Source organism: Dipodomys merriami, unplaced genomic scaffold, assembly GCF_024711535.1.
Source record: "Dipodomys merriami isolate MVZ:Mamm:240054 unplaced genomic scaffold, mDipMer1.0.p SCAF_78, whole genome shotgun sequence".
Lineage (NCBI taxonomy): Eukaryota > Metazoa > Chordata > Mammalia > Rodentia > Heteromyidae > Dipodomys > Dipodomys merriami.
In genome coordinates this window covers 3,992,785-4,020,409 of record NW_027206379.1, presented here as the reverse complement: position 1 = coordinate 4,020,409, position 27,625 = coordinate 3,992,785, and the positions used below count along the sequence as shown (strand labels likewise).

The window sequence follows — 27,625 nt, the reverse complement described above, 5'->3', positions numbered from 1 at the left end:
CCAGAATTCAAGCCCCAAAAGTGACCTCCCCCCCAAAAAAATATATGGGGAAACAGCTTAAGTGATAGAGGACTTGCATAGCATGTACAAAGCTGTAAGTTCAATTCCCTAGAACCATAAAACTAAACAAAACAAAAAAGTCCAAAACCACAGGAAGCTCAAACCTGTTATCCTAGCTACATGGGAGGCTAAATATGAGGCTCATAATTCAAAGTCATCCTATCAGGAAAGTTCATGAGACACTTATCTCCAATTAACCACCAGGGGGTGGGGGGAACAAAACAGAAGTAGAGTTGTGGTTCAAGTGGTAGAATATTAGCCTTGAGCACAAAAGCTTCGGGACAGCTCCTAAGCCCTGAGTTCAAGCCCCAGGACAGGCATTTAAAAAAATCCAAAAAACAAAGCAATCCTTCAATATGTCATTTGTCAATGAAGCAAACATACTCTTTTCCTTAAAAGCCAAACAGGTTCTAGTTCCCAACACAGACACTGTTCAAGGAGCCTTTTGTCTATTCACTCATTTAATGTTGGCCATCAGGTGAGGGCCGACTGGAGCCCAGCCTTGCAGGGCAGCTGTGTCTGGGATGTTAGCCACTCTGCTGTTCCACAGGAGTCTGTGTGGACTTCCTTGGCTGCCTGGCTCCTGGGTGGGGAAGATTGCTGGCATCTAGGAATACCAGTTGAGTGGAATGCAGCCTGCCTGGAAGACGGATGCTTCTGCCACCAGGCAGAGGACAAGTCCTGACATCTGGGTACCCCACATCACCAGGTCACCTACTCGGAACCCAGCTAAGGCCACCGAAGCGTGGGCACCGCCTACACTGTAGGCAGGGAGCTGAGGAACCAGAATGTTCATCTCATTCTGTCACCACAGAGAGCAAATCTTCTGCAATTCCTGTTCTGGGCTGTTACAACTCAGGCCAGCCTCTGCTCTTTCCAGCCCCTGCAATGTCACTGGAGCGAGTGACAAAAGTCTTGCTGGGACCCAGATGACATGTGTGATTGGGGGGGGTGGAGTGGGAGAGAATTCCAGGCTGGCAATAAAGCGGGCAATAATGCTATGACCAGGCCCCCACGGTGACTGGCGGCCAAACCAGAGATGAAAGACCTCGTAAAGCCCAGCGCTGGGCCTCCGCGGCCCCATTTCCCGAGGCGCGGCCTCAGGCGCCCTCCCGCCCACCCAGCTGGGCGCAAACGCAAACCAACCCACGGGGTCTGCCTCGTCCCCGAAGTCCGGCTGGGGCGGAGGGGGAGGGCCCGCCGGACACACGGGGCCGGCCGCCACGGGGCCACCTCCGCGCTGGATCTACCGGGAGGGGGGGGGGGGTCCCGAGGCCGCGCATGCGTGGCCCTGGGGCAGGATCACCCGGCCGGCCGAGGGGTCCTCAGAGCCGGGTCTGGCCCGGCTTCCCCGGGACCGGCCGCCGCCCGCCCGAGGGGCGCGCTTCCCGCCGCGGGACCCACGCGTCAGCCCCGCGCGGCCCCGGGGCCTGCTCCGGGCCCCCCGTCCCGCCCTCCCTCCGCCCGAGGCACTCACCCTGCTCCCCACAGGAACCTGCCATCGCTGGGATCACGGACCCGACGCGGACTCCACGGGCGCTCCTCAGAATCTGATGCAACCACCGCCCCGGAAGTCCCGCCCCGCCGGCCGTCTTCCGGGAGCGCCGGTCGCTAGGCAACGCGGCAGGGACGCCGCCGCGCGGGGCTTGCTGGGCGTCCGGGTTGGGTTGCTGGCGGGTCGGCGAGCCGGGCGGGCGGGGCTGGCGGGACGCCCTGACCCCGGGCTGGGCGCTGCGGGAGTTCAGAGGGAGCCGCCCGCGAGGCTGGCTCTGGGCCGAACCGACGGCGTCCTGCCCAGGGGGTGGGTCCCGGAGGACGGCGCCAGAGCAGAGGCCGTGGAGCTGGGCGTCTTGGCTCCTGCCTGGAATGCCAGCTGCTCAGCGGGCCGAGATCTGCGGATCACGGTTCAAAGCCAGCCTGCGCAGGAAGGTCTGAGACTCCAAAGCAAAAAGCTGGAAGTGGCTCTGTGGTTCAAGTGGTAGAGAGCCAGCCCTGGGTGAAGAAGCTCAGAGACAGCACCCGGGCCCTGAGTTCAAGTCCCAAGACTGCATTTCCTCCCCACCCCCCACACACATACAGCTCAAGGATCACGGCCGCCTGGGCTTTTGAGGCTGCAGGCGTGCAGAGCCATGGCATGGCATGGGAGTGAGGGGGACCGAGCCTGCAGGTTCGCAGGCTCCTGGACTGAGCCCGGAGTGGTCACAGAGATTGGCACCGTTCTGTTATTATAAAGATGATGTACAGAGTGGTTACAATTACACAAGAGTATGTTTCTGTCTGGACAATGTCACCCCTTTCTAAGTGGGTTGCTGTATAACTCCTCTGGCCTGGTCGTTTGGCTCGCTTCAACCATTCCACCAAGACAATACCAACAAGTAAAGAAAGGGAAAGAGGAAATGCTCTGGGATAAGGGTTTCTGAAATGTAAGATTTTTGCCTTAACTGGTTGTTCCAAATTGGAAGAGGAATTAAGACACGCCTCAGATCTGAGCTCGGCCAATCCAAGCAGAGGGGCGGGGCCAACTGGGTTAGGGATTACAAAAGGAGCAGCCTGCCTGCCCTGCATGCTTCTTACTAGATTCTGGCTACTGGGTGCCCATGTCTGTAGGAGTCAGCTTTGCCTTGCTGAGTTCCTTTCCAGTTGGTGTACTCATTGCTTTTTTTTTTTTTGTGAAAATACTGTACAGAGGGGTTACAAGTACATGGACAAGGTAATGAGTGCATTTCTTATCAAGCATTGTTGCTTCCTCCTTTGTTTCCCCTTCCCACATCGCCCCCCCCCAAAGTTGTAAAGTTCGTTTTTTCGACATAACATCTTGGACACCTCATTGTTGCAATGGGTCCAACTGTATCCCTATTTAAACAATGTTTTTTCCCTTCCCCTCCACAAATTATACCAACATCAAATACAATGAAAACAGGGGTTATACCATGGGGGAGTGGTGTCCTCATTCCTATACCCAACATCCCGAGCCATTTCTAACACTTTATTGAAGAACTAGAAGTTGAAAATGCTTGCTTCTGGATGGAAATAGGCAGGTCGTCTTATGAATATTTCCAAGGATTGGTGCTGCATTCCATGCTGGGATGAGCTAGGGGTAGGGCAAGATGGAACTCACATTCTGAGCCAAGCAAAGGTCAACAGGGCTGCCATTCCCAGGGACAGAGGCTCCTGAGAAGGCCACAGGCCAGGAGGGCGACAGATGCCCATTCCAAAGCTCTTACCCCAGCCTCACAGCTTCCCTTGGTGCATACCATCCCCTCCCCAAAATTCCCCACTAGGTTAAGGGTTGCTGAAAGATCTCCACGTGCAGTCCAGGCAGAAGAGTGTATTAGAACCAAACTGCCAGCCTGCACAAGATGTTGGTGTGCCCAGTGATAACTTATGATGGGAAGAGAATTATATAGGGAAGAGTAAGGAGGAAGTATGGCCACAGCAGATACGGCAGTGGCCTCAGAACTGGGGGGACCGCCCACTACTCCCAGGTGTGCCAGTTACCTGAATCACAGGTGCTACACAGGGACTTCTAGGGAGGTCCATGTACCGTGCAGGGGTCTACATACGGTTTAACATGGAGAGAAAGGGAAGGGGTCATTTTTCCCTGGGCCTCTTCCCCCCCTCCCCCGCAGACATCATTCCAACCTTTTGATACTTATACAGGGGTGCTGATTTTCTCTGGCTACTTCCTTCTGGCAAGGGGTATCAACATTAGGGGTAGAAGGCAGAGATGTTATCGGGTCTGGGAGAAGGCAGTGGTAACAGTTCTTTGGTGGTGAATGCATGCATGCATCTTGGGATGAAATCTGAAAGAAGTCTTATAATACAGTGGCTGAACAGTAAGAAAAAAAACATTATTAGAGGGCCTACAAATGACAGAAGGTAGAAAAAGAAAAATTCATTCAGAGTGGAAATGGAAAATTGGATGACAGTTAGTTCCTGTCTCCTGCGGTCCAGCAGTCCTGGAGTTGGTGGTTCATGGCCCTGACTACGCCTGACTGAATGACATGTAGCGACTTGGGAGAGGAGAGAAGGTGAACTGGTTAAGTAACAGTCAGGCCTGGGGGCTGGATTGGTCAAGGGCTCCATGGGAGGCCTTGATCATTTCCTGTAACTGGACTATAGATAGATGTCTGGATTAAGGTATATGGAGATCCAGGAAGGTACCAAACTGAGTCAAGACTTACTGTAAGTAGAAATAGCAGGTAATAGATATCAGTTCCTGCCCAGTTAGATGAAAGACAGATATGAACATTAGAGAGAAATGCTTATTAACTACTTTCTTCTGATCTCCTAGCTCTGGTTAATTTTGAAAGGGCAAGCACAAAGTGACTCCATTTAGGCTCTGACACCATCCCTTACCTGTGCAGTTTTTTCCAACTGCCTCTGGGTGGATCCTTGTTGCCGGGACTAGCTCTGTCTCCGTGGGTCTAGGTCTCTTCTTCTCGCTGGGATGATGTCACATGTTGTGTTTTTGCTTGTTGCTGGGATGGCCTGTCCCAGTGGACTGATGGCCTGTCCCATATTGGGGAGGGGTGTGCTTGACAGATCAAGTGAGAATAGATGCAAGAGACCCTTTTTACTTCCAATTGAAGCAACAAGGAGATCAAGAGAAATAAGTTTTTAATCAGGGCTTACCTGGAACTTATTAAGCATAAAAGTATGATCAATAAATACTTATAAGAGTTCCTTCTCCCTGTGTGGGTCTGAATGTAAATGCTGCAGAGGATCAAATCTGTAAAGGCAAAACTCAATAGTGGTCATGATGAGAATTTTGAAATAGCAACTGATTAAACAATCTAGTTAATTTTTAACTGAATATAGCACTTTAGATACTAATTAAGAGTGAAACCATTGTCAGCTCTGCATCCAAGGTGGCTCACATACTACTTTGGAAACAGACATATCTAGTTAAAGGGTGTTCATTTGAAGGACCGTGTCATAAACACTTAAATGACATGCTCATACCACCCACTACTTACGTGAACTTTCAGCAGTCTTAATTTCTTCCTTTCTCCACTTTGGAACAAACATTTAATGTAATTCTTCTAGAATATTTTCTTATCCAAAGAAACCATTTTTTGTTTCTTCAATTCCTTTCTCTTTCTTTATATTTCCTAATCATAGCTCTTAAACACATTTGCTTATACCCAAATCTGTTGAACTTCTTTGTGGTTTGAGTTTAAAACTGCCCCTTTCCCACCTTTGGCTTGCGTGGCCAGTTAAGTAGTTAAATTGAAGCCAAAAACCAAGTAATTTCAGGATATTTCAGTATCTAAAAAAAATTAATATATGACAGAAGCACCTGAGTAGAAAGGAGCTTTTCTCACCCACGATGGTTTTTATGTATTAAAGTGAGGTAACATGTTCACACACACTTTTTTTCCTCCAAATATTTCTTTATTGAGATTGATTACATAAATTTCACAGTACTGTGATATACTTAGCTCAAGTCACAAGCACCTTTTAACCTTTACAATGATACTCATCATTATCTTAATCTCCAAAGCTTATGAACTCCATGATCTTTAACAATAAAACTGTTTCTTCCACATTGGGAGCTATGTACATTTCTTTCCTTTTGCTTATTGTCAGCTGTTCCCTCTTTCCCTCTCACTTCCTCCCTCCCATCACTGCCCTTGAATTGCATAGTTCATTTTCACCCACGTCCAGTGCAGTTGACGGGCCCCTCTGTTGTATTTTTCCACCTGTTTTCCTCTGGTTCTGTGTCCTCCTCCTAGCTTTCCTCAGATGGGGCACCAAAGTTTTAAGGCACACTTAGGTTTTAAAAGTGAAAGTCAAGCTGGAAATGTGGCCTAGTGGCAGAGTGCTTGCCTAGCATACATGAAGCCTTGGGTTTGATTCTTCAGCACCACATAAACTGAAAAGGCAGAAGTGGTACTGTGGCTCAAGTGGTAGAGTGCTAGTCCTGAGCAAATGAAGCTCAGGGACAGTGCCCAGGCCCTGAGTTCAAGCCCTAGGACTGGCAAAAAAAAAAATGGGAGTCAACTGTAAGTTTTCTGAAATTCCAGTGGCAAAAGATGTTTTTGCTCATAGCATTATAAAACCACATGGTCAATGCTAAAGAAACAGGTAACACAAAACAAAATACAAGCAAAAATCATCACAAAATTTTTGCCAACAGACAGAATGTAACAGAATCTTCATACTTAAACAAACACTGATTAACCAGAACAGAAAACCTTTAAAACAATTTTGGTAAGCTTGGTGGAAGAATAGGGGTTGGGGCTGGGAATGTGGCTTAGTGGTAGAGTGTCTGGGTAGCATGCATGCATGAAGCCCTGGGTCCCACTCTTCAGTACCACATAAACAGAAAAAAACCAGAAGTGGTGCTGTGGCTTAAGTGGTAGAGTGCTTGCCTAGCGTGCATGAAGCCCTGGGTAAAATTCCTCAGTACCACATACCTTGAAAAAACTGAAAGTGGTGTTGTGGCTCATGTGGTAGAATGTTAGCCTTGAGCAGAAAATCTCATAGATAGCACCCAGGCCCTGAGTTCAAGCCCCATAACCAGGGGGGGAAAAAAAGGCAGGAGTCAGTGGCTCATGCCTGTAATCTTAGCTACTCAGGAGGCTAAGATCTGAGGATCGCAGTTCAAAGCCAGCAGGAAAGTCTATAAGACTCTTATCTCCAATAAACCACCAGAAAAACTGGAAGTGGCACTGTGGCTCAAGTGGTAGAGTACTAAACTTGAGCTGAAGAGCTCAGAGCCAGTACCCAGGCCCAGAGTTCAAACCCCATGACAGACCAAAAAAAAAAAGGAATGGGGGTTGCATGAAAACCTACCACATGACCAATACGGCGAATCTCTGGTCAAGTCACGATGGTAGAAAAACTTGGTACAACTTTATTAAGTAAGCAAGCAAGCAGAGAAAAAGCAGACAAGACAGAAAGGAAAGAGGTACACTCTAACAGAGTGTGGGTGCTCTCAAATGGAGGGAGGGAAAGGAGAGAGAAAAAGACAGACTGAACTGCTACAAGACAAGGAAAGTTACCTTTCAGGAGGAGATGCCTGGGAGGCTTACGCCTGTTTCAGCCACCCAGGCCTCGCCAGCACCGGGGTGAAGGTGGACAGAGAGAGTTTGCTTAGAGAGGACAGACAAAAGGATGAGCAAGGAGAGGAAAGAAAGAGTGCATGTATCTGACTGTTTACCACTGCATTGACAGAAATTGCTGAAATAAAAGTAAGGCATTTTGGCTTTGTGGAGTCCTGAGAGGAGTCTGGAGGACCCAGAGGGAGTCTGCTCAGACTGAGGGAGAAGGAAGCAACAGGTAGAAGGCCACGGAGGTCTTTCTGGCTGAGAGTGAAATTCTCAATTCAGGCATCTCTGAAACAGGAAGAGATTGGCCAAAAGGCACAGGGGATCCCTCTGGTGTGGTGCCACATTGAAAGAGAGAGAGAGAGACAGACAGACAGACAGACAGACAGAGGGGCCTCGTGGGGAGGAGTCACTCAACAGACATAGACAAGAGACAGGAGAGGGGTAATGAATGCACAGCCAGCAATGGTAAAGGCCAGACATCCGACATGAGGTTCCTTTGACAGTTTGGGAGCAGGGCCAAGACGCGGATGGCCCCTCGGACAGAGAAGCGGAGGGGATCCAGTGACTCTGACGCTGTCCCCTCCTGGGTTTTGGCACGAGATGTGACTCAAAGTGGTACTGTGCTAGCCTTGAGCAGAAAAGCTCAGCGACAGCACTCAGGCCTAGAGTTCAAGCCCCATGACAAAAGAAAAAAAGAAGTCCCATGCCCAGGCTGACTCTGAGCCAGGATCCTCAGATCTCGGCCTCTAGAGTAGAGGATTGCTGGCCTCTGTGGAGCTTCTTTTGCCAAGAATCCCACTAGGCCAACTCTTCCACAATAAAGGTATCGTTACATTCTTCAGGAGGCTGGCTCCACGTCAGTCCTCCACGCTCCCCAGGGTCCTCCATGTGGTTCCTAACGTCAGAAAATCACAGAGCAATGGGAGCTGGGCCACCAAGAGCCTCATGCTGTAGCCCACATCGGGTACAGGGTCTGGGGCTGCCCATTTCTGGTGTTTAAACTCTCTGTCCGTGGTTCTCTCTTACAGTGTCTTACCAGGACCATCTTATAAAGCCCTTTGATCCCTTGTGCCTCAGTTTCCACTTCTTTTTTTGTTTTTGTTAGTCACAGGGCTTGAACTCTGGGCCTGGGTGCTTTACCTCAGCTCTTCAGCTCAAGGCTAGCCACAGCACCAGTTCCTGTTTTCTGGTGGTTCATTGGAGATAAGAGTCTCACAGACTTTCCTGCCCGAGCTGGCTTTGAACCGTGATCCTCAGATCTCAGCCTCCTGAGTAGCTAGGATGACAGGTGTGAGCCACCGGCGCCTGACTGTACTCAGTATTCTAGACCACCAAACTACCAGTCTTCTTCCAGTATTGACTCCACAGCTCCAATAAACTATCGTAAAGTCAGGGTGCAGGCTCGAGAGCCCGTGTAGTCCCTCACCCCCTTCCCAGACCCCTGCATCGCTACTGCCCCGAGGCCTGAGCACTCAGCACCCAAGACACCTCCAGCTGCCCCAGGGAGGGTCCACCCAATGCCAGCGAAGTACTTACTGGATAATCAGCCTCACTGCTGCTTCTGAAATCAGAAACAACAGGAAATGAGACTACGCGGTGACCTCTCTGAGGAAGAGGGAGGGCCTTGAACTCACAGCAAAAGAGGCTGCACAGTGTGAGTCGTGTGGCATACAAACACCCTGGTATTTCCAGACCTTGTTGTCACATGCCCAACCTCTGGGGAGCACAGGAGCCCCTCAGCCAGACCCCCTCTTCCCACGGGGGCCTGCTGTGCACTGCGCACTGTCCCTGTGGTCCGCTGATGAGGCCCTGCAGCCGTCAGGCCCCGTCAGGCAGTAGCTGACCCAGGACTACGGACCGAGGCACAGGAGTTCCACGGGAGGCAAACAGTAAGCCCAGTAAAACGGGGCCGTTTCTGACCCACAAGCAGGCCCATCCAGCTCTCACTTACTTCTTCTGGTTCAGCACCAGTCCACCTGAAGGGTCACACCTGAATCTTTTTTTTGGGGGGTCCGGTCGTGGGGCCTGAACTCTGGGCCTGGGCGCTGTCCTTCAGCTCTTCAGCGCAAGGGGAGCGCTCTACCACTTGAGCCACAGTCGGCTTTTTTCTTGTTGCTTATATGGTGCTGAGGAATCGAACCCAGGGTCTCATGCAAGCGCTCTGCCACTGAGCCACCTTCCCAGCCCACACTGGAATCTTTTAACAAGGTAACAAGCAAGGAAGAAGATGCAGATGATGAAGGTAACCACCATGGCCCAAGTTGGGAGTCCTAGAAAGAAGCAGAATAGTGTTAAGACTGCATTGAGCCGGGCACTGGTGGTCTCATGCCCTGAGTGAAAACACTACAGACAGCACCCTGGTCCTGCATTCAAGCCCCAGTACTGGCACACATGCATGCACACACACACATACCAGTACACACATGCACTGAATTGAGCATGGCTGTCCCTACCAGAGTGGCATGTCACAGGAAGTCTCTGCTCCCTGTTACCGCCTTAAAGTTCAGAGGTCATGGGATGCTGCCAGGGCCTCTCCAGAACAGTAGCAGGGGGCTCTGCTGCCGTGTCCCAGCTATAAAGTCTACTGTGGGCCAGCCAAGAAAGGCGGGGGACTGGGCGGTCGAGAGGATGCACAGGTCCTTCCCGGGACAAAGCCAGGCCGCCATGACCTCTCAGGACAGGTATCTCCCATGCAGGGGTCCTGGCTTTCCTCCTTGTGAAATCACAGCATGAGCACAGCACGGGGACACACCAGTGACAGTGAGTTGTGGTCCTGAGTTTGGGACATGTCTCACAAATGCAAGCTACAAGTCACTTTCTCACTATAAATGTTCCTCCGTGGAGCTAGAGGTGTGGCGCCAGTCCCAAAGAGCCAGCCAGGAGCAAAAAAAGCTCGAGGGAGAGCATGAAGCCCCAGTGACAGCAGCCTCACAGCAACAGGCCAGAGGAACAGATCTGCCCTACACGCCGTCACCGAGCAGCCGAGCTTTATTCTCAGGTGAGACGCTTCCATTTTTTTTTTTACTTTGGTACTCAAATGTTAGCTTGTGGGCTGGGAAGGTGGCTCAGTGGTTGAGCGCTTGCCTTGCATGCCTGAGGCCCTGGGTTCAATTCCTCAGCACCACATAAGCAAGAAGAAAAAAGCCGGAAGTGGCGCTGTGGCTCAAGTGGTAGAGCGCTAGCCTTGAGCTGAAGAGCTGAGGGACAGCGCCCAGGCCCCCCCCCCAAAAAAAATTCAAATGTTAGCTTGTTATTCTAATAAGATTGTGTGTATGTGTGCACATGGGTGCACACACATTCGGACTTGAAATCAGGACCCTGTACTCTTGCCTGACTTTTTGCTCAAGACAGGTGCTCTACCACTTGAGCTACAGCTCCACTTCCAACTGAGCTGGGAAGGTAGTTCAGTGGTAGAGCGCTTGCCTTGCATGCATGAAGCCCTGGGTTCCATTCCTTAGCACCACATAAGCAGAATAAGCTGGAAGTGGCACTGTACCTTAAGTGGTAGAGCGCTAGCCTTGAGCTGAAGAGCTGAGGGACAGCGCCCAGGCCCAGAGTTCAGGCCCCACGACCAACCAAAAAAAAAAGTCTGACAGATTTGTCTGCCTGGGATGGCTTCAAACCATACTCAATTCTCAGCTTCCTGGGTAGCTGGAATTTCAGGCATGAGCCACATGGTGTCAAACTAAATCAATTTTTTTTTTGGTGGTTGTGGGGCTTGAACTCAGGGCCTGGGCGCTGTCCCTCAGCTCTTCAGCTCAAGGCAAGTGCTCTACCACTTGAGCCACAGCGCCACTTCCAGTTTTCTAGTAGTTTATTGGAGATAGGAGTCTTGCAGTCTTTCCTGCCCCAGCTGGCTTTGAACCTTGATCCTCAGATCTCAGCCTCCTGAGTAGCTAGGATTACAGGCGTGAGCCACCAGCGCCTGGCTAAATCAATTTTTTTTTTTTTTTTAGGCAGAAGCTGATTTGAAATGAGCAGTGCCAGACAGTAGTGTGGCAGAACACTTGAGCCCTGAGAGTTCAGACATACCACAAAGGAGACTCAGGCTGCCACACACACCAAGTCCAAATCCCCAGCTCCCAGAGCAGGAAGCGAAGCTGGAGCCCAGCCATTTGTTTACTATGAGACAGAGATCTCAGAAGTCCTGCCACCGACCAAGTCCAACCATCTCTCCTGTTTTTATGACATTTCCTTGGCACGTGACCTCGCACGTTCTTATGTTTTGCTCACAGCGGCAGTGCTGAGCAGTGACAGACAATTAAGCGGAACTCACCCAGAGTGCAGTGAGAGCCAGGCTGTGGAGGGGGCGACGCACACACCGAGTCCTCTGTGGCATTGCACGGTCGAAGAATACCATGAGGGCAACTGCGAGAACACCTGAGCATTATTTCTCCCCGGCCCGGCAGCAAGCGTCCCCACCACCATCCCAAGGGGCAGGGATGGGAGGAGCCAGCCTTGCCCAGGACTCCCCTTCTCACCCCCCCTCCCCTTTCTGGCCTAATACCAGCGAAGCCTGGGAGTCGCCTGTGATATTTAGAGGAGAAGCCGGTCTCTCTTCCCTCCTGGATAGAGAGTATCTGCTAGGAAGATGGCCTGCTACCCTTCCACCAATGGGGAGATCAGCCCAAGCTCAGCCCTCACAGGAAGCCGGTCGCCGGAGCTGAGGAGAGGCCTGTGTCCAGGGGACCAAGGTGGACTTGCCTGCAGGCCTTCCCTCCAACATGTCAGGTTCTGAGTTGTGGTCCTGAGTTTGGGACATGTCTCACAAATGCAAGCTACAAGTCACTTTCTCACTATAAATGTTCCTCCGTGGAGCTAGAGGTGTGGCGCCAGTCCCAAAGAGCCAGCCAGGAGCAAAAAAAGCTCGAGGGAGAGCATGAAGCCCCGAGTTCAAGCCCCGGTATGGGTACATCCCATAGAAACATTCAAGAGAGACAGACAGACAGACACAAAGACATACAGATAGGCAGGCAGACAGAGAGAGACACAGATAGAGACAGAAAGGAATGGGTGAAGGAAGGAAGGGAAGAAGGAAGCTTCCCCAATTCAAGCCTCTGAAACCTCAGAATTTCACCTTAACTGGAAATAGTGTGGGGTTTATGTTTTTGAGGGTTTTTTTGTTTTGTTTGTTTTTTGCCAGTCCTGGGGCTTGAACTCAGGGCCTGGGCGCCGTCCCTTAACTTCTTTTGCTCAAGGCTAATGCTCTGCCACTTTGAGCCACAGCGCCACTTCTGGTTTTCTGGTGGTTAATCTGAGATAAGAGTCTCATGGACTTTCCTGCCTGGGCTGGCTTTGAACGGCGATCCTCAGATCTCCTAAGTAGCTAGGATGACAAATATGAGCCACCGTCCCCCAGCCCCACACCTCTTTTGTAATAAATTGTAAATTAAATGTGCATAGTCATCCATTTTGCACCTCTGTCTGGTACTCTCTCTTGAGGGGAAGGGCATCTTTTGTAAAGTTCCTTTTCCCAAGGGACCCCCAAAGTTCCCTTTTAGGTCTCCTAAAAAAATGGAGTTTTGCGCCGGGCGCTGGTGGCTCACGCCTGTAAGCTACTCAGGAGGCTGAGATCTGAGGCTCGCGGTTCAAAGCCAGCCCGGGCAGGAGAGACTGTGAGACTCCTATCTCCAATAAACCACCAGAAAACCAGAAGTGGCGCTGTAGCTCAAGTGGTAGAGCGCTCGCCTTGAGCTGAAGAGCTGAGGGACAGCGCCCAGGCCCAGAGTTCAAGCCCCACAACCGACAAAAAAAAAAAAAAAAAATGGAGTTTCTCTGTATTTTCTGCATCACCCACTTGTAACATCCCCCACCTTGGGTGTATGAGCCTGACCTCAACTCTGACGGGGCTCAGAGTCTTTGGGAGTTCTCCCTCTGTAGCCCACCGGTGTGAACCAAGCCCTTCTACTTCCCATAGTCTGTGTCAGCTCGCCGCCCCCCCACCCCCCCACCCCCCACCCCCCACCCCCCACCCCCCCACCCCCCCCCACCCCCCACCATATGCTCAGACCGACAGCTGAGTCTGCAGAAGTTAGCATGGCCACAGTCTTGCTGCTAGCAGGTCTTGCACGGCCTGTGGGCGCCACACCACGGGCACTCGAGTCTACAGTGCCACCTGCAGGCCACAGAGAGACTTGTGAATTATTTGTTGAATAAGTGAATGGAGGAGCACTGATTCCAGGCAGACCGCCAGGAGGAGACATCCAGGCAATGTGTTTGATATTGTGTTGATGGGGCAGCTGCTACCCACTTTAGTTTTTTGGTTTTTTTTTTTGTTTTTTTGGTCAGTCATGGGGCTTGAACTCTGTGCTATTCACTGTCCCTGAGCTCTTCAGCTCAAGGCCAGCGCTCTACCGCTTGAGCCACAGCACCACTTCCTAACCCCATTTTATACACAGGGAAACCAAGGCTATTGCCAAGCAAACCACCCCTCCTCCCCCCAGCCCCGGCTGGCACCTGCTACACCGGAAACAGTGCTCTGGACAGTGCTCATCCTGGGGGCAGAAGTAGCCGCTCCTGCACTGGCACTGCTGGTTGGCCGTCTGGTTGCATGCAGCTACCGTCTCCTGGTCTGTTAATGAGAGGAAGCCGAAGGCTGAGCGCCAGTCCCCAGGCTGCACACTGCCCCGGGCTTCACTGGCTCTTCCTCCTGGCACCAAATCACCCCTCACCTGGTCTGTGAGCACAAGGGTCAAGAAAAGGGAACAATCAGACCCCCTTCCCTGTGATCTGGGGTGTCTGCAGAGAAATTTGGACTGGGCGAGGAAGAGGAAATATCCCCAAGGCTTTTTTTTTTTTAATCATTTTTCTCACAAGAAAACACCACCACTAATGTGGTAGGTGTGGGTGTGTGCTGGTCCTGGGGCTTGAACTCAGGGTCTGAGTGCTATCCCTTAGATTTTATCAGTCAAGGTTGGTGCTCTACTACTTGAGCCACAGCTCTACTTCCTGTTTCTTGGTGGTTAACTGGAAGGGTGAGTCTAATGGACTTTTCTGCCTAGGCTGGCTTCAAACTATGATCCTCAGATCTCAGCCTCCTGAGTAGCTAGGTTTACAGGCATAGGCCACCAGCACCCAGCTTCTTTGTTTCTCTGTTTCTTTCTTTCTTTCTTTTTTGTCATGGGGCTTGAACTCTGGGCCTTGGCACTGTCCCTAAGCTCTTCAGCTCAAGGCTAGCGCTCTACCTCTTGAATCACAGTGCCACTTCCAGTTTTCTGGTGGTTTATTGGAGGTAAGAGTCTCATGAACTTCCTACCTGGGCCAGCTTTGAACTGGGATCCTCAGATCTCAGCCTTCTGAGTAGCTAGGATTACAGATGTGAGCCACCAGTGCCCATCTTTTCGTTTCTCTTTTTGCAGTGCGGTGGACGGAACCCAGGGCCTCACACACATTAGGCAAGAGCTCTGTCCGGAGCCACATCCCAGCCCCTTAGCCTTTTCTTACTGACTGGACACTGACAGTATATGAATTGTACATATCATAAATATTTTCTACTTTGCAAGAGACTATTACAAGTTTCAGTGTCCTCTTCTGGATAAACAGAAGCTTGTAATTCTTTTCTTTTTAACCATATTAAGATTTAAACTTGGGCTGGGAAGGTGGCTCAGTGGCAGAGCGCTTGCCTTGCATGCCTGAGGCCCTGGGTTCAATCCTCAGCACCACATAAGCAAAAAGAAAAATACCGGAAGTGGCGCTGTGGCTCAAGTGGTAGAGCGCTAGCCTTGAGCTGAAGAACTGAGGGACAGCGCCCAGGCCCAGAGTTCAGGCCCCACTACCGGACCAAAAAAAAAGATTTAAACTTGCGCTTGCTCAGCTTGCTTGCTTGGCTGGCATTCTGCTACTTGAGTCATGCCTCCATCTTTGCTCTTGCTAAAAGCAAAGTCTCACAGACTTTTCTTTCCCAGATCGATCTCAAACCATGATCCTTGGGACCTCAGCCTCTTCAGTAGCTAGGATTACAGGAGACGGCCACTGCCATCCAGCCGATTTTTGTAATGCACATGCCTTGCATCACATACATCCTCGTGGCTTGTGAATTTTATAACTTCTGTAATTTCTTTGCTACCTTAACATCAGACTCTTGGTTCCTTCTTATTCTTTTTCTTCTTTGGACTTCAAGGCACCAACCTTGAAGGTGGGGATGGATAGAATCAGCAGAGGTCCCGCTCTAAGCCGGAAGTTTCTAGAGTACACAGTTAACTACCCACTATTTGGGATTTGAGGCCACAGTGTTCACAGATTGAAGAGTCACCACTCTGGCGGCCTCTGCTGTCCACTGGTCCAGCCATCTCAGCCCGGAGCGGATTCCCCACTGATTCTGCCTTCACGCCAGGGAATGGAAGCATGCCATCCGGTTCTATGCCTCAGCTAAATCAAGGAGATGCCGCTGGGACTTTCCGGAGGAGTTGGCTGAGCCTGAGGCTCTCCCAGGGGAGTGCCGGCCTCTGGGAGACACCGAGTCACCCGGCTGCAGACTTGAGCCAGTGCAGAGCTCCTCTACTTCCTTTGCTACCCTCAGCCCAACGTAGCTGAGCTTTTGACAAATGGGAAAAATTAAAAAAAACTTTATAAATTACATTTAAAATTTTGTTGTCAGGCTGGGAAGGTGGCTCAGTGGTAGAGTGCTGGCCTAGCATGCATGAAGCCCTGGATTCAATTCCTCAGTACCACATACACAGAAAAAGCTGGAAGTGGCGCTGTGGCTCCAGCCTTGAGCGAAAGCAGCTCAGGGACAGCGCCCAGGCCTGAGTTCAAGCCCCAGGTCTGGCAAAAAAACAAAACAAAAACTTGTCATCTCTGTCTGGTGGCTCATGCCTATAATCCTAGCTACTCAAAAGGCTGAGATCTGAGCATCATAGTTTGGAGTCGACCTGGGCAGCAATGCCGTGAGATTATGTCCAACTAATTACTGAGGGAAAGCAGCCACCTGATCCAGGCCAGCTCAGCCCCTTCCCCCACGGTGGCGACTGCCCTGGTCCTCTTTGTTTTAAACCAATCATGATCTGAGAAACTGCCTGAAGGAAAAAGGAAAGGGTGTATGTGCCTGTCCGGTACAAAACATCCTGTCCCTAACCGTGAACCTCAGGCTTCCCGGCCAGTGCTGCTCATTCTCCTTGATGCCCTTCCTCTATGGTGAATGAGCTCTGCGCCCCTGCAGCGGGGCCGGCTGGTGCTGGTGGTCTTCCGTCCTTCACTGCAGAGCCAAGAGTTCATCCCACTGCACATCGTCTTGGTATACCCAGTACGTGGGGCAGAAGACAACTAAAGGTAGTATAAGGGGCTGGGAAGGTGGCTCAGTGGTAGAGTGCTGGCCTAGCATACATGAAGCCCTGGGTTCAATTCCTCAGCACCACATAAGCAAAAAGAAAAAAAGCCGGAAGTGGTGCTGTGGCTCAAGTGGTAGAGCGCTAGCCTTGAGCTGAAGAGCTGAGGGACAGCGCCCAGGCCGAGAGAGAGAGAGAGAGAGAGAGAGAGAGAGAGAGAGAGAGAGAGAGAGAGAGAGAGAGAGAGAGAGAGAGAGAGAGAGAGAGAGCCACTATTAAGCTTGCCTTATCTTGTACTTATTCACAAGCTGCAATATAAGAACAAAGAAGAAAAGAGGAAGAGGAGCTTTCTGCACCTTGCTTGGCCTGCCAGAGAACACAATGGGTTCTGGAAACAGAGGAAGGCTCAAACAAAAGATTTGCTCCCCCCAGTAGAAAGCACTATCTCAAGGATAAACATGTTTCCGGGTAGGGGTGTATTTGTTTTTTTCTGGAAGGATAGTACAAACATCAAAAGTTTGGCAGATCTTGCCCATGTAATGTAACCCCTCTGTACAGTATTTTCACAATAAAAAAAATATAAATTAAAAAAAAAAAAGTTTGGCAGATAAGAAGTTTTTTGTAGGGCTTTGAACTCAGGGTCTGGGCGCTGTCCCTGAGCCTCTTTTGCTCAAGGCTAGTGCTCTACAGCTTGAGCCACAGTGCCACTTCTGTTTTTTTGCTTTTTTTTAAATTGAGTTATTAGAGATAAGAGTCTAATGTACTTTTGTAGCCAGGCTGGCTTTGTGAGAAAAATCAGTCTTTTCTTTTCTTTCTTTTTTTTTTTTTTTTGTTGGTCATGGAGCTTGAACTCTGGGCCTGGGCGCTGTCCCTCAGATCTTCAGCTAAACGCTAGCGCTCTACCATTTGAGCCGCAGTGACATTTCTGGCTTTTTCTGTTTATATGGTGCTGAGGAATTGAACCCAGGGCCTCATGCACGGGAGGCAAGCACTCTACCACTGAGCCACCTTCCCAGCCCAATATCAGTCTTTTTTGCCAAACAAAAGTGCCTCTGTCTTGCATACTGATATTTCCTGGTACTGATATTTCCTGAAAGTATTTGCTTTTTGACTTCAATTTTAACTATTATCTGTACTGCTTGTTACCAACAGTCATATGAGGAAAGAGTTAAAAGAATAAACGGGAGGGTTATTACATTTATTTTAAAATTTAAAATTACTTTTCTTCATAGATACAGAGTATTTTCTTTAAATAAAAACCTGTTATTTGAGTTCAAAAGGTTTTTTTCTTTGTTGTTGTTGGTTTTGGGGCCTGAACCCTGGGCCTGGGCGCTGTTACTCAGCTCTTCAGCTCAAGCTAGTGCTCTACCACTTGAGCCACAGTGCCACTTCCGGCTTTTTCTGCTTACGTGGTGTTCAGGAATCAAACCCAGGGCCTCATGCATGCAAGGCCAGCAATGTATCACTGAGCCGCCTTCCCAGCCCCCACTGAGTTAAAAAGTTTTATGAGTTATTTCAAAATACAAATTTAAAAACAATCAGTAAGTAAAAAGTTAAAGAAATATAAAGACCAAAAAATTTTAAAAAGACTTTTTAAAATTTGAGGAAATTGCCTGGCACCAGTGGCTCACACCTGAATCCTCGCTAGTAGGCTGAGATCTGAGGATTGCAGTTCAAAGCCAGCCGGGGCAGGAAAGTCTGTAAGACTCTTATCTCCAATAAACCACTAGAAAACTGGACGTGGCGCTGTGGCTCAAGTGGTAGAGTACTAGCCTTGAGCTGAAGAGCTGAGGGACCGCGCCCAAGCCCAGAGTTCAAGCCCTACTACCAACCATAAAAAAAGAGGAAATGCAAAATGGTTCCATTTAAGTAAGAAAGCATTTGGAGAATAAAAGTTGTCTTAAATACTGATCTAAATATTTTTTTCCTAGGTCAAAATTAATACACTGTTGTAAAACTAAACAGTAACTAAGCCAAAATTCATTTAAGTGTCTGTTTTTCTTAAGGTTTTTCAAATGGTTATCTTTTAACTAAGTATGTAAAATTAAAATACTAATTTTTGTTGTCTAATAGTTCTGCTCCCCAAGTATGTAAACCACTTTGGATACAAAGCTGAGAAGGACAATATATCCATCAGATAGCTTTAATAATACCATAGCAAGCAAGCTTGTCTATGGGTTCCTAATTGTAATAATAATAAAAAAATAGAGGGGCTGGGAAGGTGGCTCAGTGGTAAAGTGCTTGCCTTGCATGCATAAGGCCCTGGGTTCAATTCCTCAGCACCACATAAGCAAAAAGAAAAAAGCCGGAAATGTGGCTCAAGTGATAGAGCGTTAGCCTTGAGCTGAAGAGCTGAGGGACAGCTCCCAGGCCCAGAGTTCAGGCCCCACGACTGGACCAAAAAAAAAAAATAATAATAATAATAATATTAGAAAAGGTCTAGTGTCATCTACAATTCTATCTCTCTTAATTAGTATACTACAATGCTGTATGGAGGGAAATAACTAAATAACTTTGAAATAACTTTCAACTTGACTACTCTTAAGTCTTTGTCATTGTGGACTCAATCCTCCCCAGTGTTTACAGTCAGACCCACAGAGGGGTAAATGACTCTTATAAGGACTTACTGGTCAAGCCAGGTGGTGGTGGCTCAAGCCTGTAATCCTAGTTACTCAGGAGGCTGAGATCTGAGGATGGAGGTTCAAAGCCAGCCTGGGCAGGATAGTCCATGAGACTCTTATCTCCAATTAACCACCAGAAAACTAGAAGTGGTGCTAGCCTTGAGCTGAAGAGCTCAAGGACAGCGCCCAGGCCCAGAGTTCAAGAACCACAGCTGACAAAACAAAACAAAAAAAGACTTACTTGTCATACTTAGCTTATTCTTAACAAGTTCCAGGTAAGCCTTGGGAACTATTTCTATTGATCTCCTCGTTGCTTAAGTTAAAAATAAAGAGGGTCAGGCAGGAAAATCTGTGAGACTCCAATAAACTACTCTGCAAAATCCCTAAGTGGTACTGTGGCTCAAGTGGTAGAGTGATAGCCTTGAGAGAAAGAAGCTCAGGGACAGCACCCAGGCCCTGAGTTCAAGCCCCAGGACTGACAAAAACAAATAAACAAATAAATAAAATAAAGGTGTCTTGGGCTGGGAAGGTGGCTCAGTGGTAGAGCGCTTGCCTTGCATGCCTGAGGCCCTGGGTTCGATTCCTCAGCACCACATAAGCAAAAAGAAAAAAGCCGGAAGTGGCGCTGTGGCTCAAGTGGTAGAGCGCTAGCCTTGAGCTGAAGAGCTGAGGGACAGCGCCCAGGCCCAGAGTTCAGGCTCCATGACCGGACCCCCCCCCAAACAAAAAAACAACAAGGTGTCTTATCCACAGAGACTCTTTCCTGACCTGTCAGTCACAGCAGCTGCTAATCATGTACTGGTGGCAAATTTAACAAATACAGTGTCATGAACCTAAAAACAGGAAGGACTAGCTTCTAAAAATATACAATTCTTAACCTCTCTCACCAGCATGGTACTAACCAGTAATAGACTTTTTATCCAACAGGTAAAATGGTTTTTTTTTTTTTTTTTTTTGGGTCCGGTTGTGGGGCCTGAGCGCTGTCCCTCAGCTCTTCAGTTCAAGGCTAGCGCTCTACCACTTGAGCCACAGCACCACTTCCGGCTTTTTTTTTCTTTTTGCTTATGTGGTGCTGAGGAATCGAACCCAGGGCCTTGAGCATGCAAGGCAAGCGCTCTACCACTGAGCCACCTTCCCAGCCCCGGTAAAATGGTTTTAAAAACAAAAGCCAAAACAGTCTTTGCAGGCCAACGGAAAGTCTGCGGTAAAGTAGGTCAGTCTTGGCTCCCGGGGGCCCTAGGCTCCCGGCCGTGCTGGTTCCTGTGGGCTCACACTCCTCCTGCTCCGACCTTCCTCACCTAGATCCATTCAGACTACACATGATCGTGGCTATCCACGTCAGAGGGCATCACCAGGACCCCTTCAACGTCCCACCGTTCCCCGTCCCCTGTGGCAGCTGTCAGGGCCCCCTGCATCACCCCACTCAGCAGGAAGTAGCCAGAGCAGAGCTCAACGCCCTCATATCCTGGCAGAAGTCAGGGAAAACTCGGGGACTCAGAGAGGGAAGGAACCCATCCGCCTACTGGTCCAGGCAGCTGCCCCTCCCGCCTGCAGCCTCCACCCTCACCCCACGTGAGGGTGTTGGTTTCCGCTACACTCAGGACAGCCCTCCCGCAAGCCACCCTCTGGAGGCCCAGGGGAGAGTCTGGCCCATTTCAAACAAGGGAATCTGGATCTGATAAATCGCTTAGGAAGAAGAGGAAATGTAGGGAGGGACAATACAAAACAACTAGTTCCTAAACTGGGTGCCGGTGGCTCCTGCCTGTAATCCTAGCTAATCAAGAGGCTAAAATCTGAGCTAGAGCCCCGCTCTAGCTCATTTTCTAGGAAGCTTGCTTTCAGTGTTGTTTTTCATTTTGCCGTACTTCCTGCTGGCTGATGTAATGAGGTCTCCCCGGTTTGTTGCAGGAGATGGCTCCAATCAAGGTTTCCCCCTTTACCTGTGGACAGACCTTCCACAGGGAGAGCCTGGCCCTCCCCTAGCGGGCCCCCAGGTGCCAGCAGAGATGGCTGCTGAGCCGAGCAGAGCCGAGCCGCGTACACTCACCAGCCCCGCATTGCCAGCACTTGAAGCAGGAGTTCCGGCCGTTGGGATGCTTCATGAAGGTCCCAGCCTCACAAGAAACACACTTCACCATGCCATGGTTCTCCGAGCATGGCTGGCTGACCCGGAAGCCTAGGAGACGAGAGCGTGATGCTGAGCCCCGGGCCTGGCTGGGCACCATGCTGCCAGCTGGCTGTCCTGTCCTGTCCCTACCTAGCACACGTGTGGCCAGACTTCTGCACAGGGTCTCCAGCCTCCCTGGAACCTTCTAGACATGTACCCAGCCCAAGTCTTGAGTGGCTCCAGGAGCTGGGGCTCCGCACGGCCTCCATGCTGAGCACTGTCCAGTGGTGCCAGGGAGCAACTGGGTCTGAGCCCGACCTCTGTGTGCCCAAGATCGTAGGAGGCCACCGCTGCCTTCCACGCACCCACTCCTGACCACAGCGACAGTTTCACAGAGGAGCATCCAAGGTCCAGAAGTCTAGAAGTTTCTGCCAAGGCTCCTACCTGTCCCAGGGCTCATCTCACAAGGGTTCAGCAAAAGCTAAGCTGGGCATCTGTAATCCTGGCTTCTTGAGAGGCTGAGGTTGGAGGTTGACAGTTGGAAGCCAGCCCTGGCAGCAAAGTCCATAAAACTTTTTTTTTTTTTTTTGGTTGGTCATGGGGCTTGAACTCTGGGCCTGAGCGCTGTCCCTCAGCTCTTCAGCTCAAGGCTAGCGCTCTACCACTTGAGCTACCGCACTACTTCTGGTTTTCTGGTGGTTAATTGAAGATAAGAGTCTCACAGACGTTCCTGATGTTTCTGCCCAGGCTGGCTTTGAACTGAGATCCTCAGATCTCAGCCTCCTGACTAAGATTACAGGTGTGAGTCACTGGTGTCCAGCCCATAAGACTCTTATATCCAATTAATCAGCAAAAAACCAGAAGTAGGGCTGTGGTTTAAATGGTAGAATGCCAGCCTTGGGTAAAAGAGCTAAGGGAGTTGGGCGCCAGTGGCTCACTCCTGTAATCCTAGCTACTCAGGAGGCTGAGATCTGAGGATCAAGGTTCAAAGCCAGCCCCGGCAGGAAAGTCCATGAAATTCTTATCTCCAATAAACCACCAGAAAACTGGAAGTGGCACTGTAGCTCAAGTGGTAGAGCGCTCACCTTGAGCTGAAGAGCTGAGGGACAGCGCCCAGGCCCAGAGTTCAAGCCCCACGACCAACCAAAAAAAAAAAGCTAAGGGAAGTGCCCAGGCCCTGAGTTCAAGTGTAAGAAGGAAAGAGAGGCAGGAAGAGGAGGAGGATGAGTAAAAGGAGAGGAGTCAGGAAAAGGAAGGGATGATGATAAGAAGGGTAGGAGAAAAGAAGAGGCAAGAAGAGGAGGAAGGAAGTAGAGGAGTGGGAGAAGGAGGAGAGGAAGAGGAGGAGGGGAGCAGGAAGAAGAGGAGTGGGAGGAGCAGCAGCAGCGGCAGGAGGCCAGGTGCTTGGACCCATGCCTTGGGCAAACAAACTCAGGTACAGTGCCCAGGCCCTGAGTCCAAGATCCCTGGGCTGAAAAAAAAAAAAGATGAGGAAGATGAAAGGGAGGAAAAGGAGGAAGACCAAGAGGAGGTGGAGGAAGACGGATATGTGCACCTAACCACATCTGACCACACAGGACCACACATGACCACACCTAACCACACATAACCACACATGACCACACCTAACCACACAGGACCACACAGGACCACACCTAACCACACATGACCACACATGCCCCACGCATGCAGGAGACTAGGTGGTGATCTGACTAGACCATTTCTAAAAGGTGTGGTCCATGTGCACCTGTGTCTGTCTACAGGCACACGCATGCTCTCGGATGTGTGACCTATGCACAGGTGTGTTGGGGGGGTTCACACAGAGTGTATATGTAGACACGGTGCAGAGGTGTGGAGGGAGGAGGAGTGGTCTAGGTACGTACCCCCCCCCAGGGATGACACTTGATCAGGTCTCCAGGGGGCAGGGGGCCTCTGCCCTGCTCTCATCCTGCTCCTACAAGGCCTACCAGGCCCCGCCTCTGACAAACACACCCCCTTCCTGTCCAGGGCCAGGACAGTAGGGGAGGGGAGGGGAGAATTCAAAGGGAAGAACCTGCCCTTCTCCCTCCCAGCTTGTTCTAGCTAAGGTTTGCAGTTTCCTTTTCCAGTTGGAAGGCCTGCCCCAAGCCCCAGGTCTCTGTACAGTGTCCCTGGACTTGCCTGCTGGGCAGAGTCGACAGCAGAGGCCATCATCAGAGAAATACTCATCTTGTTCACACAGGATTATATTGGTTGCCCCAACCTAGAATCAGAAAGGGGGGACTGCCATTACTGTTTTATGCTAATACTGGGGCTTGAACTTGAGGCCTGTGACTCTTGCTTACCTTTTTCGTTCTACCACTTGAGCCATATAGCCCCACTTCTGTCTTTTGGGTGGTTAATTGGAGATAAAGTCTCACAGACTTTCCTGCCCTGGCTGGCTTCAAAGCAAGAGCCTCAGATCTCAGCCTCTTGAGTAGTTAGGATGACAGGCATGAGCCATAGACTGGCATCACACCAGCTTTAATTTTGCTCTTTGAAAAGTTGTTTTTGTTTTTGTTTTGGGTCCGGTCATGGGGCCTGAACTCTGGGCCTGGGCGCTGTCCCTCAGCTCTTCAGCTCAAGGCTAGCACTCTACCACTTGAGCCACAGCACCACTTCTGGCTTTTTTCTTTTTTCTTATGTGGTGCTGAGGAATGGAACCCAAGCCCTCAGGCATGCAAGGCAAGCGCTCTACCACTGAGCCACCTTCCCAGCCCCTCTTTGAAAGGTTTTAAGAGTGAGGTATAGCCAAGCGTCTGAGTGCTCGCTAGCATGTGCACAGTCTTAGGTCTTATCTCCTGTACTGTGAAAAAATATTTTAATCAACAAAATAATAAAATGGAGATAAAATTCCTATAACATGCTGGATGCCAGTGGCTCACGCCTGGCATGCTAGCTACTCAGGAGGCTGAGATCTGAGGATCACGGTTCAAAGCCAGGCCAGGCATGAAAATATGTGAGAGTCTTATCTCCAATGACCACTCAGAAAACCAGAAGTGGCGCTGTGGCTCAAGTGGTAGAGCACTCACCTTCAGCTGAAGAGCTGAGGGACAGCGCCCAGGCCTAGAGTTCAAGCCCGATAACATACCCCCCCCCCCCGAAAAAAAAAAAGAAAAAAAAAGTATGGGCTGGGAAGCTGGCTCAGTGGTAGAGTGTTAGCCTCAAGTGCATGATGAAGCCCTGGGTTCTATTCCTCAGCACCACAGAAAAAAACAGAAATGGCGCTGTGGCTCAAGTGGTAGAGTGCTAGCCTTGAGCAGAAGCTCAGGGACAGCGTCCAGGCCCAGAGTTCAAGCCCCAGGACTGGAAGAAAAAAAAAAAAGGGATAATCAAGCGAAGCAAGCCAGCTTGGGAAGGAAAGTCTGTGAGAGTTATCCCCAATTAACCACAGAAAAGTGGCAGCGGCAGCAGGCCCCAGTGCTCACGCCTGCCTTCCAGCTGCTCAGGAGGCTGAGCCCTGAGGGTCGAGGTTCAAAGTGCTGTGGCTCCTGTGGAAGAGCGATGGCCTTGAGCTGGGGAGCTGGAAGTCTGGGGGTCTGGAGGGCTGGGGAGCTGGAGCTGGGGGGGCTGGAGGGCTGGGGGGCTGGGGAACGGGACTGGAGGGCTGGGGGACTGGAGGGCTGGGGGACTGGAGGGCTGGGGAGCTGGAGAGCTGGGGGGCTGGGGAGCTGGGGGCTGGAGGGCTGGGGGGCTGGAGAGCTAGGGGGCTGAGGAGCTGGGAGGCTGGGGGTTTGGGGGCTGGGGAGCAGGGGGCTGGGGGGCTTGAGGGCTGGGGGGCTGGGGAGCAGGGGGCTGGAGGGCTGGGGGGCTGGGGAGCTGGGAGGCTGGAGGGCTGGGGAGCTGGGAGGCTGGAGGGCTGGGGGGCTGGGGAGCAGGAGGGCTGGGGAGCTGGGAGGCTGGAGAGCTGGGGGGGCTGGGGAGCTGGGGGGCTGGGGAGCTGGGGGGCTGGAGAGCTAGGGGGCTGAGGAGCTGGGGGGCTGGGGGACTGGGGGCTGGGGAACAGGGGGCTGGAGGTCTGGGGGGCTGGGGAGCTGGAGAGCTGGGAGGCTGGAGGGCTGGGGGGCTGGGGAGCTGGGAGGCTGGGGAGCAGGAGGGCTGGGGAGCAGGGGGGCTGGAGAGCTAGGGGGCTGAGGAGCTGGGGGGCTGGGGGGTTGGGGGCTAGAGAGCTGGGAGGCTGGAGGGCTGGGGGGTTGGGGGGCTGGGGGCTGGGGAGCAGGGGGCTGGAGGGCTGGGGGGCTGGAGAGCTGGGAGGCTGGAGGGCTGAGGCTGGGGAGCAGGGGGGCGGGGGAGCTGGGAGGCTGGAGAGCTGGGGGGGCTGGGGAGCTGGGGGGCTGGGGGCTGGAGGGCTGGGGAGCTGGGGGGCTGGAGAGCTAGGGGGCTGAGGAGCTGGGGGGCTGGGGGACTGGGGGCTGGGGAACAGGGGGCTGGAGGTCTGGGGGGCTGGGGAGCTGGGAGGCTGGAGGGCTGGGGGGCTGGGGAGCTGGGGAGCAGGAGGGCTGGGGAGCAGGGGGGCTGGAGAGCTAGGGGGCTGAGGAGCTGGGGGGCTGGGGGGTTGGGGGCTAGAGAGCTGGGAGGCTGGAGGGCTGGGGGGTTGGGGAGCTTGGGGCTGGGGAGCAGGGGGCTGGAGGGCTGGGGGGCTGGAGAGCTGGGAGGCTGGAGGGCTGGGGCTGGGGAGCAGGGGGGCTGGGGAGCTGGGAGGCTGGAGAGCTGGGGGGGCTGAGGAGCAGGGGGGCTGGGGGCTGGAGGGCTGGGGAGCTGGGGGGCTGGAGGGCTGGGGGGCTGGGGAGCTGGGGGGCTGGAGGGCTGGGGGCTGGGAGGCTGGAGGGCTGGAGGCTGGAGGGCTGGGGGACTGGGGGGCTGGAGAGCTAGGGGGCTGGGGAGCTGGGGGGCTGGAGGGCTAGGGGGCTGGGGGACTAGAAAGCTGGGGGGCTGGGGAGCTGGGGGTTGGGGAGCTGGAGCTGGAGGACTGGGGGGCTGGGGGGCTGGGAGGCTGGGGACTGGGGGCCTGAGCCCGGGCCTGGGCCTGGAGTCAGGCCCCGCGACCCGCAAAGGCCGAAAGTCCCCCGGTGGGGCAGCGCACGGCTGCCTGGCGATCCACTCCTGCGGGGAGTTTACACCGCGCAGCAAGCGGCCGCACGCGGGGTGCAAAGGAAAACGACGAGCCCGGGCAGGCGGGCGGGGACCGCGAGTGCCCCGAACGGTCCGGCTCCGCCCCGCGCGCCCGCATCCCCCTCCTCCGCCCCGCGCCGGCCGGGCCCCCGCGCTCACCCGCCCCCGCCCCGCGCCGGCCGGGGCCCCGGTTCACCCGCCCTCCGCCCCGCGCGCCCGCATCCCCCTCCTCCGCCCCGCGCCGGCCCGGGCCCCGGGTTCACCCGCCCTCCGCCCCGCGCCGGCCCGGGCCCCGGGTTCACCCGCCCTCCGCCCCGCGCCGGCCCGGTCCCCGCGCTCACCCGCCCTCCGCCCCGCGCCGGCCGGGGCCCCGCGCTCACCCGCCCTCCGCCCCGCGCCGGCCCGGTTCCCGCGCTCACCTGCCCTCCGCCCCGCACCGGCCGGGCCCCCGCGCTCACCCGCCCTCCGCCCCGCGCCGGCCCGGTCCCCGCGCTCACCCGCCCTCCGCCCCGCGCCGGCCCGGTCCCCGCGCTCACCCGCACGGACAGCAGAAGCAGCCCCAGACGCAGGAGCATGGCCGGCCGTACGGGAGCAAGTGCAGCAAAGTGTCGCCCTCGGTCTCCTCGGCGGGCCGCGGGAGAGGCGGGCGGGGGCGGGGGCCGGGGCGGGGCCCGGGCCGGGGCGGGGGCGGGGGCGGGGGCGGGCGCTGGGGCGGGGCCCGGGCCGGGGCCGGGGCCGGGGCCGGGGCCGGGGCAGAGGCTGGGGCTGGACTGGGCTGGGGCGGGCGCCCTGCAACCCAAACGCCGGTTTGGAAGGCTGCAGTCTCACCGCGGCCTGCCCAGTGCCCGCTCCGCACCTCCCCTGCTGCGCCCCCGTGTGCGGTTTGCCGGCAAGCCGTCGTGAAGGTGTCCACCGGCCGCCGGCGAGCTGACCGGAGCCGGGGCCTCGGGCGGCCTGAGCGGCTCGGCGTCACCCTGTGCCTCCCCCACTGAATGAGGGACCCCAGTCGTGTGGGGAAAGTGAGGCAGGGTAGACGTGGGGGGGGGGGGGGCCAGCGCATAGCAGCTCAGAAGCACTGTCTTCTTTGCACGCTGTCCCTCAGCTCTTCAGCTCAAGGCTAGCGCTCTACCACCTGAGCCACAGCGCCACTTCCGGCTTTTTTTTCTGCTTATGTGGTGCTGAGGAATGGAACCCAGGGCCTCAGGCATGCGAGGCAGACGCTCTGCCACTGAGCCACCTTCCCAGCCCTGTCTGTTTTAACCCTGGCACTCCTTCCGGCGCTGCAGGGTTGGCACGAGGAAAAGAGCCAGAGCAGCTCTCTCCTGGCCTTGCTGCTGGCCCCGACACTCAGTGGGCTCTAAGGTCCTAGAGAACATTAGAAAGAGG

At 53.0% G+C, this 27,625-nt stretch overlaps 2 protein-coding genes across 4 annotated transcripts in view; both read right to left on the bottom strand.

The window, feature by feature from the left end:
• The window catches only part of Cars1 (cysteinyl-tRNA synthetase 1), a 40,031-nt gene extending 38,403 nt beyond the window's left edge, over positions 1 to 1,628 (bottom strand). The window contains exon 1 of one of the 2 annotated variants that reach the window (XM_070009674.1): positions 1,538 to 1,628. In XM_070009674.1, the coding sequence (XP_069865775.1) occupies positions 1,538 to 1,562 (25 nt within the window). In that variant the 5' untranslated portion in view covers positions 1,563 to 1,628. The remainder of the gene's footprint in view (positions 1 to 1,537) is intronic. The other variant, XM_070009673.1, reaches the window with a different exon arrangement.
• A 4,082-nt stretch (positions 1,629 to 5,710) lies between these two features.
• LOC138818689 (tumor necrosis factor receptor superfamily member 26-like) lies at positions 5,711 to 26,858 on the bottom strand. Of its 2 annotated transcripts, XR_011369203.1 has the most exons (7): positions 26,776 to 26,858; positions 23,270 to 23,351; positions 21,050 to 21,178; positions 13,575 to 13,689; positions 11,395 to 11,486; positions 9,070 to 9,388; positions 5,711 to 8,013 (listed from the first exon to the last, which is right to left on the bottom strand). XR_011369203.1 is itself a non-coding variant. In XM_070009727.1 (6 exons), the coding sequence occupies exons 1-6, from the start codon at positions 26,812 to 26,814 to the stop codon at positions 9,267 to 9,269; spliced, it is 579 nt and encodes a 192-aa protein (XP_069865828.1). In that variant the 5' UTR covers positions 26,815 to 26,858; the 3' UTR covers positions 5,711 to 9,266. The 2 variants fall into 2 exon arrangements, 1 of the variants encoding a protein (XP_069865828.1); XM_070009727.1 differs by having other exon boundaries at positions 5,711 to 9,388.
• Positions 26,859 to 27,625: the final 767 nt, after the last annotated feature.